Source organism: Trachemys scripta, chromosome 1, assembly GCF_013100865.1.
Source record: "Trachemys scripta elegans isolate TJP31775 chromosome 1, CAS_Tse_1.0, whole genome shotgun sequence".
In the NCBI taxonomy this organism is placed as follows: Eukaryota; Metazoa; Chordata; order Testudines; family Emydidae; genus Trachemys; species Trachemys scripta.
In genome coordinates, this window is record NC_048298.1 from 329884883 (window position 1) to 329897270 (window position 12388).

Sequence of the window (12388 nt, forward strand, 5' to 3'; positions counted from 1 at the left end):
AATTAGAGTGAATAAATGAAGACTCGGCACACCACTTCTGAAAGGTTGCCGACCCCTGGCCTAGGATATATAGGTGGTCTCAATTTCGTGCTGTTCTGTGTTTTTCCTGTTAGGTTATGGAGGATCTTTTCAAGACCGCGACAAGCATCGTGCTCTCCAAATGTCCTCAAGATGTTGAGCTTTTTCATAAATACGTATCGCCTGCCCAAAAGGTAATAAACATTAGAGAAAAAACTGCAACCCCCCTATATCTTGCAAACACTCTTGGCAGTGCGTAGGCCTGAATTTAACAGAGCTCTCTTGTGTTACCCATTAAGAGTAGGTTTACATTTTTATTTTTTGTCTTTTGTTTTAACCAAGGGCAGGTTAGAACAGATGCTGAAGAACAAATTCATAACGTGAGTACTATTTTTGATAGCTGACCTACGACATGTTGCTGTTGGTTGAGCTCCTCAATAGTTATTTTCCCCCGTCCCCTTGTCATGCCACTGACTATTAATTCTGCACAATGTCTTTTAAAGGCCCTAATCGCAGTTCCCTACCTGTATTTAAGCTGTGCTCTTTGCCTCAGGAATGGTTACTGTCTCCCTGACCACTTTGCTTGTGTGTTGCATCTGTTTCTCCTACCCTTTGTTTTTGTCTTCCCAGACACTTTGGCACAGGGACTGTCTTCCTGATGGTGTATGTCTGTGCAGTGCCTACCCACGCTCTGGGCGCTACTGCAAAATAAATAATTGTTCATAGGCTTTAGCTATGCCCCTTTAGACTGTGATATGCTCCTCTTTCCTTGAAATCCCTGCTGTTCTGTATTAGCTCTATAGCCCTTGACTGCTTTTAGATAAGAGAGGACTTCAGTCCCCATTCTGGGCCTCCAAGCATCTCCTTTTTGCTCCACTCTCATCTGAGCGCTTGACGTCTGGTGGCTGTCCATTCATTCTGCCAAGCCATACCAGGGCGCCCACCCACAACTCTCCTGGGTGTTGCACTTAAGCTAGCCTGCCACATCCATGCTTGATGACAATGGATTTGTGATTTATAACTTTCAGTGTTATTTTCATCTGCACAAGCACCACAAAACGTTGCTGAGAAGTGCAGTGTGTGTGTGTGTGTGAGAGAGAGAGAGAGAGAGAACACCATGAGTCACATTTGAGCTATGGGCCACTTTCAAAAGGCTTCAGGTAGCAAAAGTAGGTGAGTTTCCAGCCGAGTTATTGTGGAATCCCGTAACCCAAGCACATGGAACAGCATATTCCTCACTGACTGTTTATTTCAGAAAGCTTTAATGTATTATTGAATCCTTGTGGATCTTCTTTAGGGAGCTTGGTCTAGAACTGGATTTAGCCAGTGATACACAGAGATTTGATTATTGTTACCAGGCTTTTTTAGTTTTCCCAGGGATGGCTTGTTTACGTTGTTACAGCCTGGTATGTGGAAAATCCATCACGCAGCTTCCTTGGTTTGGTTTTGATTTCCAGTCACATTTTTGCACGTTGCAAAGAAGACACTGGGACAGATTCTTCACTCTGTTATCCCAGTTTGCTCTGCCAATTGCTCTATTGATTTACCGTGGTGGCGAATCTGGTGCCAGAATTGCTTTTTTGGGGACACAGACATGTTGATGAAAATAAGTCTGGCATTTTTACATTGTGACAATCGTAACTCTTCTATTAATGTCAGCGCTTCATGGCATGATCTGTCCTCTTGTAGAGTAGTGTGTGGAGCACATGGTTGGTGCTTGGCTGATGGGATTTCTTTCATCCTGAAGAGCTCCCATGTACTAACACAAACTAGATTTCAACGGAATCACTTCAGTCCTAGACAATATGCATCCACGTCTAGGGTGGAGCATGAAGTCTGTTTAACAGTGTAAAAGAAGCATCTTATGAAATGAAGGCGGGCAGAACATAATCCTCCAAACTGGAATTTGCCTGGACCCCCCATCCCTCTTGAGAAGAGTATCATGTAATCTTTGATCTCTCCAGGCGCTCATTGTTAAGGCATCATGTGTGGTAAAGCAATAAGCAGCACTTAGGTTCAGTGACTAAGTCAGTGAGAAACTGTAATCTACTAAGTTACCAGGAGCTCTTTCTGTGATATTCTGGAGTTCCTTTAGGGGAGAAGTTTCCATCCAAGGTACGTAACAGAGTTGACCTTGCTTAGCTTGAGAAATCTGAGATCACAACCCAAGGTGGCATAGCTGGAGTGTCCCTTTCGTTTTCCAGTGCAATGCTTAGGAAGGGACCCTCTTGGTACTCTCATTTGCAGTGTCAAATGCTTATTTTTTTCTCTTGCAGAATTTCGTATACTGAAGCAGTGGAAATTTTAAAGCGAGCTCCTCAGACATTCACTTTCCAACCAAAGGTCAGTGGGTACCCTGGCTGTGAGAGAGCCAAAGCCTGGTTCCTGCTTCTGTGTGGTGGGTCTGCAGAATGCTCTCCACTTCTAAATCCCGGGGAAGCCTCACTTCTCTCTTTCTGATGTTGCAACAGAGTTGTTAGTTCACACAGTCCTTTTGTTTTGTGTCATTGCACGGTTGCAAACCAGCCATAATCCAGTGTAACCACCGTAGCTTGGAAGATGAAGCGTTGAATAATTTAGGAAACAAGTTGTTACAAGAGTGAAGTGTGCGTAGTGAAGCTAAGCAATGGCTTAAGGGAGAGAGGTGGCACCATACCAGTAGATTGTAAGCCCTTTGCAGAAGGAGCTGTCCCTGCCTGTGTGCATGGACAGTGCCTAGTGCATTGTGTATACTTCAGGAACACATCATAACCATCTAATAGGTGAGAGGAATTTAGGTCATACCAAGGGTTTAACTAGGAATAATGAAGTAAAACTGAGTCAAAACACTGTATTGCCTAGATAGGTAAAGGGAGTCCTTTGTTTTTCTAAAAGACTATTGTAGCCAAGGAGAAAGCAGTTTACAAATTACAGTGTTCCTAAAACTTCTACTTCATCCCTGCTTCTAACAGATGCCACAGTAGGCAAAGTCCTCACTTGACCACCTACTTCTAATCCTGCATACATAGTCATTAGTCTTAACAGTCCTCAGTCCATTGCTTTGAGGATAAATCTGGCTGGGCCCATCTTCAGAGCAGATAGGCCAAGATCAACATATAATTTATTCTTACACAAATAGGCTCAGAGTTTAATAGAGAGTTGTAAATCCTCTATCCGGATACAGCTGTCTGTCACACGAGCAGTTCCCCCCAACAAATCATGCATGGCTCACGCTCCTGCTGCAATGGATGTGGGTACACCTGATGGTCTCTTCCAGGGGGCATTGGGTTTTCCTAAGCGAGAGGCTGCAGAGGTGGTGTGGCATGCACCAGGGTGCGTCTGGGAAGGGAGGGAAGACACAGGGAACAGGATGGGTACAAGCAGTGCTTGGATAAATTCACTTCAGCAGGTTGCTAAAAATTAACCAGGTTTGTTGGGGGCGGAGGGAACCTTTGTCCAAGTTGTCTGTTCACTTAGACAACATAACAATCTGCTCTAGTTCAAGCACAAGTTACTGGGAGAGATGCAGGGATTCCTGGGTGGGATTCTCTGGCCCATGTTATGCAGGAGGTCAGACGGGATGATCAACTTGATCCTGTCTGGCCTTAAAAATCTGGGAAACTTACATTAGTGCCGTTTGCCTACTAGATCTTTCCATATTCTAGAGACCCTGTGAGAGGCGGCACCCTTCCTAGTATCCAGCCTTTGAAAATGGTGCATCTCCACTGTGTGGGGTCTGACTGTGTCTTCTAACGTGAACGCACTGCACTACTGCGGGGTCCAACTTCCCTTGCTCTCCATGTTGTTGTCTTTACAGTGGGGCAGCGATCTCCAAACTGAACATGAGAAATACCTGGTGAAGCACTGCGGCGAGGTTCCTGTGTTTGTGGTTAACTACCCATATGATCTCAAACCTTTCTACATGCGGGACAATGAAGATGGACCTCAACACACAGTAAGTTCGTGTGTGTGCATCTCCATACCTTTTGGTCACGCGCGCTGTCCTCCCTCATCCTACCTAGCAATAGATTAGCATCATTCTGGTCTCCAGTCAGAAGCAGGAGATAAGATACATCAATCAACTGCAACAGTTAAGACCCAGGCTAGACCCTTTCCTTCCTTTAGAGAGAGATCCAAAACAGGAGAGAATCCAGTCGGTCAAGAGAAGAATGGACAGGCTAGGTCTTTGGAAGGCAGCCAGTTAGGTTTGCTGTTGTCAGTTTCTTTTTAAGGGAAGTTCAAACATAAAATACGGTAACAAGTTTTTTTTAAGAGGAGTATTCCATGGCATTGTTTTCCAGCCTTCCTAGCCTAGTCTGTGGGTATTTTATCCTCCTACCAGCAGATGGTGACAGGAAATAGACTCCTTTTGGGTTCTGCTTTCAGCATGGGGTCCGTGTGCTGTGTGACTCCAGGCACTGTGTCTGGAGGAATTCCGCTGTGCCTTCGACAGTCGAGGCATATCTGCGTTTGCCTGCCCCCTCCCCACCCCCCCAGCTTGCTCTTCGTACCCTTTGGGGCTTGGACACACACAGACTTACACCAAAATAACTGAATCGGTTTCATTTCACACGGGTTGTTATTTCTGTGCAGACACTTTTATGTTGGAATGAAAGGGGCCGACTTGGATTTGATTTTGGTATCAGCCTAGTATTTTTTACCCTCACTGGCAGATGGCTGTTGCATTTAGTGACCCTGCCCCTCTGCAAAATGCATTCCGCAAGTCCGAGGTAACGAAATGAAACATTTGCTGCTGCTATAAACAATCACGGCTGGAGAAGCTCCTCTGGAGTGTGTATATATTTACATAAGTGGTATCCTAGACTCAACAGCAGAAGCTCGAGTCGCAGTTGTTGTGACTGGATGGGAGAGCCCTCCCCACCTGGCAAGAGGGAGCAGCATTTGGGAAAGGGTCTGTGAGGACCCCTGTAGAAGCCCATGTTTCCTCAGTGTGCTTCTTTGTCCCCCTCTAGCAACTGGAGCACAGGAGTACATGAGTCTGCTACAGTCTTTGGCTAACAGCCGGGTTTTTTAGCTCAGGCAGTAGAGGCTCCTGCTTTTCTATCCAGAGGTTCTGGGTTCGATCCCTTCTTCCAAGAACCAGCCAGAATATGTCTTCTGTGGAAGGTGTAACTTCCAGCTCGAGCAGACATACCTCCTCTGGCTTTGATCACGTTAGCACCCATAGAAGTGTAGCCACCCCGACTATATGGTTTCAGACTGGATCATACTCAGGGTGGCTAGCTGCTTGAACCGCTATAGCTACCCTTTTTTTTTTTTTAGCACGCTAGCTTGATCAGAATTAGTGCATCTATGTTGTCTTGATCTGGAAATTACACCAAAGCTCCAGTGTAGACGTACCCTAGGATTCCTGATCTGTTGTATACCATATAAGCTATGCCATCTGTTACCTTGTGCTAGTCACTATGATGTCCAGCTACCAATGGGTTAGATCACTATCTGTGTACTTGCATAGGGTCCATCTCCATAGTATCAGAGCACCTCACAAACAGGGATGAATTTATCCTCCCAGCAGCCCTGGGATTACTATTGGACTGCACAGTTAAATGGCGTGACTCAGTTTATGACTCTCTTTCCCCTAAGGTTGCAGCCGTTGATCTTCTGGTACCAGGAATAGGGGAGTTATGTGGTGGCAGCCTGAGAGAGGAGCGACTGCATTTTCTGCAATCACGCTTAGAGAGGTATGGAGAAACCCTATGGCTGATTACTAGCAGTAGCGGAGGAACAGTCTGGCAAGGGAGTGTCTCAGAGGCCACTGGAGTTTGGTGGGGGAAGGAGTAGATGTACAGACAGTAGATGTTCCGTTATGTTTATTGGCTTTGAAGAATCTGTTAATCAACTATTTATCTACTAAGCAAAATATGGCTGTATCCCCAGATGATGACTTGCTTCCGGCATAAATATGCCAAGTGCCTCTTTGTATCATCTCACCACAGAAAAACGTTGCATGCTACTCAGAGAGGACCTCTCCTATCATATGGGCTCCAAGGAAGCTATCGGTAATTGTTAGGGCTGTCAAGCGTTTAAAAATATTAATCGCGTGATTAATCGCGCTGTTAAACAATAATTGAATACCATTTATTTCAATATTTTGGATATTTTCTACATTTTCAAATATATTGATTTCAATTACAATACAGAATACAAAGTGTACAGTGCTCACTATATATTTAGTTTTGATTACAAGTATTTGCACTGTAAAAAAACAAGAAATAGCATTTTTCAATTCACCTAATACAAATACTGTAGTGCAATCTCTTTATCATGAAAGTTGAACTTACAAATGTAGAATTATGTACAAAAAAACCTCCATTCAAAAATAAAACAATGTAAAATTTTAGAGCCTGCAAGTCCACTCAGTCTTACTTCTTGTTCAGCCAATAGCTCAAACAAACAAGTTTATTTACATTTGAAGGAGAGAATGCTGCCTGCTTCTTGTTTACAGTGTCACCTGAAAGTGAGAACAGGCGTTCTCATGGCACTGTTGTAGCTGGTGTCACAAGATATTTACATGCCAGATGCGCTAAAGATTCATATGTCCCTTCATGCTTCAACCACCATTCCAGGGGACATGTGTCCATGCTGATGATGGGTTCTGCTAGATAACAATCCAAAGCAGTGTGGATTGATGCATGTTAATTTTCATTATCTGAATGAGATGCCACCAGCAGAAGATTGATTTTTTTTTTTTTTTTTTTTTTTTTTTTTTTGGTGGCTCAGGTTCTGTAGTTTCCGCATCAGACTGATGCTCTTTTAAGACCTGAAAGCATGCTTCACACCTCACCCCTCTCAGATTTTGGAAGGCACGTCAGATTCTTAAACCTTGAGTCGAGTGCTGTAGCTATCTTTAGAAATCTCACATTAGTACCTTCTTTGCATTTTGTGAAATCTGCAGTGAAAGGGTTCTTAAAATGAACCACATGTACTGGGTCATCATCCAAGACTGCCATAACATGAAATATATGGCAGAATGCAGGTAAAACAGAGCAGGGGACATACAATTCTCTCCCAAGGTCAGTCACAAATTTAATTAATGCATTATTTTTTTAACAAGCATCATCAGTGTGGAAGCATGTCCGCTGGAATGGTGGCCAAAGCATGAAGGGACATACGAACGTTTAGCATATTTGGCACGTAAATACCTTGCAATGCCGGCTACAAAAGTGCCATGCAAATTCCTGTTTTCACTTTCTGGTGACATTATAAATAAGAAGTGTGCAGCATTATCTCCCGTAAATGTAAACAAATTTATTTGTCTTAGCGATTGGCTGAACAAGAAGTGGGACTGAGTGGACTTGTAGGCTCCGAAGTTTTACATTGTTTTGTTTTTGAGTGCAGTTACATAACAAAAAAAAATCTACATTTTTGTAAGTTGCACTTTCACGACAAAGAAATTGCACTACAGTCAGTACTTGTATGAGGTGAATTGAAAAATACACCTCTACCCCGATACAACGCGGTCCTTGGGAGCCAAAAAATATCACCACCTTATAGGTGAGACCGCATTATATCGGGTACGGTCCGGTATGGCGTGCCAGACTAGACCTGCTTCCCCAGCGGTGATTTAAAGGGCCCGGTGCTCCAGCCGCTGTGGGGAGCCCCGGGCCCTTTAAATCATCGTCGGAGCTCCAGCAGCGGGGCTCGGCAGCGCTTTAAAGGGCCCGGGGCTCCCCGCAGCGGCCGGAGCCTTTGGCCCTTTAAATTCCCACCCGAGCCTGGCTGCCAGAGTCCTGGGGCTCCGGCAGCCAGGCTCGGGCGGGGATTTAAAGGGCCCAGGGCTCCACACGAATTCGGATATAATGTGGTAAAGCAGTGGGGCTCAGGCGGCGCTTTAAAGGGCCCGGGGCTCCCCGCTGCTTTACCGCGTTTTATCCGAATTCGTGGTATATCGGGGTAGAGATCTACTATTTCTTTTGTTTATCATTTTTACAGTGCAAATATTTTGTAATCAAAAATAATATACACTTTGATTTCAATTACAACATAGAATACAATATATATGAAAATGGAGAAAAACATCCAAAATATTTAATAAATTTCAATTGGTATTCTATTGTTTAACAGTGCAATTAAAACTGCGATTAATCGTGATTACTCTTTTTGAGTTAATCTCATGAGTTAACTGCGATTTACGACAGCCCTAGTAATTGGATCTGGCACCTGGACTCCCTCCTTAGGCCTTGTCCCCACTCACCAACACGGTAATTCACCACCAGTGGTAGCAAAGGTGGAAGCTGTAGTATAGACAGGGCGTGGGTCTCTTTGTCACAGTGTTGTCTAACCCTAAGGAACCGCACTGCAGTGAATTACAGCTATGAGCTTTGCTAGTGTAGATGCAGCCTCAGTGCTGTCATTTCAGAAAGTGTTGTTCTGTGCTAAGAGATGTTGATAAGCTAATTGGGAAGTGGAACCCATGTTAGTTTGTCACAGATTTCTGCTCTTTGACTCCACTCCACCCCACCCACGCCCCTGGCCTGTAGCAGTCTGTGTGATTTCAAGGTGCTTTGAAGTCGGCCTGAAGCAGCCCTGTCTCCAATTATCAAAGCTGCCATTGAGGCTGCAGTCCTGTGATTCTGCAGGGGGGGAAATCCTCTTCACGGGGTTAAACTCAGATTCTCAGTGGACCTTCGCAGAACTCAGCCCTGCCCCTTTGGACCAGACACATACATACAGGAGGCATTTTTGGAGGGCGATGAAATCCCAGTGTAACATTAGTTACACTTGGCAAATGCATTTAATACTTAGAGCAGTCACCTGTTCAGCTGAGACATGTCTAGTTAATGAAGTACAGTGAAGCCCACTTCAGCATAACAAACCTAAGAAGGGCACTGGCATTCTGTAGCGGTACAGGGTCTGGGTGGGGTCTTCCATTTCAGGAGAGATTAAAACCAGAACTGTTTAATTTGGAAAGTTGTGGAGTAAGAGCCCATACAACAGAGGTGTATAAATCAATGAACTGTATGTCTGCAATGGGCTAAAAGTCCAGCTCTGCTCTGAAGAGCAACTATATAAAAATGGCATCTTCTTACTCCGGAATCTCTTCCTTTTGAGTATTCAGGGACAGATCTGCTGACTTGATATGCTGAGTAAAGGAATTTTCATTGGTCTTAACTCATGTTTAGCCCTGAAGAGCTATTGTGACTAAGAGAGAGTTGGATTTTATAATACAACTGTATAAAGAAACTATGGCCCCGAGCCTGCAAAGACTTGCATGCATGCTTAACTTCATTCACACGAGTATCCCAGTTGAAGTCAATAGGACGATTCATATGTGTAAAGTTAAGTGTGCACGCAAGTTTTGCAGGATTGGGGTCTTACTGCATTAGAATTGGTACCATACATTTAAGAAGAGCATTGAAAATCTGTTCAACACCACCCACAAAGTATTACTTTGTATTTCAGAAACCTCTGCTATTGATTATGCTGCTTTCCTCTCTTCCCCTTTTTGTATTAATTAGTAATATCCTCCCTTTTCTTACTCTGTGTATTTCCACGCACTAAACTGTTAACAGATCACACCGCTGATACGGATCTGCTCCGCTGATTTACTGACAAGAGTTTGTTTATTCCACAGATTAGGACTCGCAGACGCCTACCAATGGTAAGACTATATATTGCTTGGTCTACAAACAGTATCTGTTCTCTTACTACTATTATGGAAGAAGCCTTTTCATTGAGGCCCTCAGTGAGCTGCAGCCAGTCACAATGAAGTGGCCATCTCATCTAAACACAGTTTAACCATGTTACTTAAAGTTTATTCTCCCACTTGTTTAATTGCAGCCGGAGTTGCATCTTTCATTATTGCACAAAATGGATTAACTTGCTGCTCATCAACAATTTTTAATATTAGATCCTTAAACTGTATGCAAAAACCCAGAATATTACTGAAAAATCCCAGGTGCTGTTGCATGAGAGAAATAGAGCACAAAAACCACAAGCAATTTTTGATCTTTAGTGGCTGCATGAACAACTCCACTTGCATTTGGCAGGGTAATGAGGCCAACACACCTTCCCAACAGAGTAGTTGAAGTAGTTACAATTGTCCCCCTAAAGAAATAGAATAGAACAGTCCTTAAATTTAATAAGAGAAAAATAGGCTCCCTGAGTTTTCTCCTATTAAAGTGACTGTCCAGACGCTGTGTCCCTTTTAAAAAATTATGAATTATTTGTATTATCATAATAATGCTTAGGATGTATCTGTTAATCATCTGGTAGAGGAGTGATGTTGCAAAGTGTTTCAAACGTAGGAGAGTTTATCAAAAAGTGCTTGAGTAGCTGGAATAACCATTAGGGAGGAGAATGCTTTTTAAACCGATAACTTGGATTAAGAGGCTGTAATGAATGCAGGATTCCCTCCTGCATCCTGAAACTTCTTGGGAATAGCACAGCACAAGGTACCATAAGCCTCTACATCGGCAATGTGTAGGCAAGGCAAATGAAACTTCTTCCCATCTTCCATGGATTTCTAGGCCAGAAGGACCATTATGATGAGCTAGTCTGACTTACTGCTTAGCACAAGACATAGAATTTCACCCAGTAATTTCGGTGTCAAGTCCGTAAATTCTGTTGGAACGATGGCGTATTGTGGAGGAGTTCACTCACCGCAGGAGCACCTCCTAGTGGCCAGGCATGGCATAGTGGTTCTCTGCTCACTGAGTGCTGCCTTCCAATGGTCGCTCCAGTGCTGCAGTCGTCTCTTTCACCATCATTCCGCCCTTCAGCCAGATCATGATTTAGTCCATCCCTTCTGGGTAATTATGTCCCAACTCAAAGGGATAAAAACTCTTCTATCCTTCCCCAAATCAGTCGTCAGTTCACTTCTTTTCCCCCCTCCCGTGCTCTGTAGAGTTCATCCTCCCTCTGTCTGAGAGAGCTGCTTTCTCTGGAGGCCCAGCTCCTCCCAAACCTCTGACACTCAGGACTTCTGCCCTGGAGCCTGTCTTTTCCCAGGCCTGCTTTAGAAAGTCTTTCTCCCCAGCTGCCCTCTCCCTTCAGAAACAGTCTCAGAGTCCTAGCTCCTTCCTGCAGGCCCCTCTATTGATCCTTTCCCTTAGTTTGTGCCTTCTTCCATTGCCAGCTTTCCTAGTCTTGCCCCCTCTTTCAAAGTTCTTACCCAGACCTGCCCTTCTCTTAAGGCCCGTTGCCCAGGGGTGTCCCTTCCCCTGCAATCCAGCTTTCCTTCCCAGCCTTCCCCTAATCTAGCTAGAATCCCAGGGCTTACTCCTCACTGCCTCTCTATTGCCAGAGAGTGACTGCAGACTCTTACTCTCACTCTCTCTCTTTCCATGGTGAAGCAGACTTAACTGAATAGTCTATAGCCACCAACTATAATTGCTAAATACTCAGCCATTTATATCCTTTCACTCTGCCCTGTATCCATCAGGTGCCTTTCTGCTACGACCCCATTTTCGTGATAAATATGTCATTCTCCTCAACTCCAGGGCACAGTTCAGAATATCTTCTACCTCTTTTTTCATTGATCCAAAGATTTTGCGGCCATTCTTTGAAATTTTTCTGCACTTGGCTTTAGAATTCCCGTTTACTCATGGTATTTCTATGTCAATCCTTCCTTTTCTTACAGTGCTTTTAGGTGCTTTGTCCCATCATTTCAGTCCCTCTTTACCCCAATATGCACTGGGATTCAGGCTAATGCTACATGTTTCCCCATCGGTACTAACTCTGTCACTAGAAATATAATTTGATTGATTAAATCACTTCTGCATTCGGAGAGACCCTTTCTTATTGCCATAAGGCCTGAGACTGAGTCTGGAAAAATGACCGCCGCTGCTGAGCATCAGCCCCTTTCTGCTACAGACCGTCTCTCTTTATACTAACCAGCTTGCTCCTGACCAGCTGGGCTCATGATCAGTTAAGCCTGGCTCCTCGTCCAGGTGCAGCCTGGTATTGTTAATTGGCCTCGTGGGCCGACATTAGCCCCTTCAGGGCCCGCGTGGGATACATCTTTTGGAGGCATTCACTCATGACTTAGAGATTGCGAGTGAGGGAGAATCCTCCACGTCCGTAGGTCAGAATGAGGGCAAAGAGCAGCTCATCTGCACGGCACATGTTGTCAGAAAGCTGCCACCGGCTCAGGAAATGGAGGGTGCTCAAGTCCAACAGCCGCAGCCGGTCTCTGCTTCCTCGTTGCACCCGTAGAGCAGAGAATGGTGATTGAGACAAATAGAGATATAGGAGTTGTCGTAGCACATCAGATGACTGATCCAATTAGGCTGCTCTCAGAAGTGCCGAGTGCTTCCAAGGAATGTGGCACCTAGTTTAATTGCACAAAGCTGTAGTGTGCCTGGAGAGTGGAGGGTAACTTCTTACTATTCCCCATAGGAGGTCAGCTTAAGCCCTGCAGCATTCAACC

General features: G+C 44.5%; 1 protein-coding gene across 2 annotated transcripts in view; it reads left to right on the plus strand.

Annotated features, from left to right (window-relative positions):
• Positions 1-12388, plus strand: part of NARS2 (asparaginyl-tRNA synthetase 2, mitochondrial) — a 76265-nt gene that overhangs the window by 58252 nt on the left and 5625 nt on the right. For both annotated transcript variants that reach the window (XM_034759081.1, XM_034759083.1), the window contains exons 8-13: positions 114-212; positions 361-398; positions 2295-2361; positions 3815-3952; positions 5602-5699; positions 9593-9619. In XM_034759081.1, coding sequence (XP_034614972.1) covers positions 114-212; positions 361-398; positions 2295-2361; positions 3815-3952; positions 5602-5699; positions 9593-9619 — 467 coding nt within the window. The remainder of the gene's footprint in view (positions 1-113; positions 213-360; positions 399-2294; positions 2362-3814; positions 3953-5601; positions 5700-9592; positions 9620-12388) is intronic.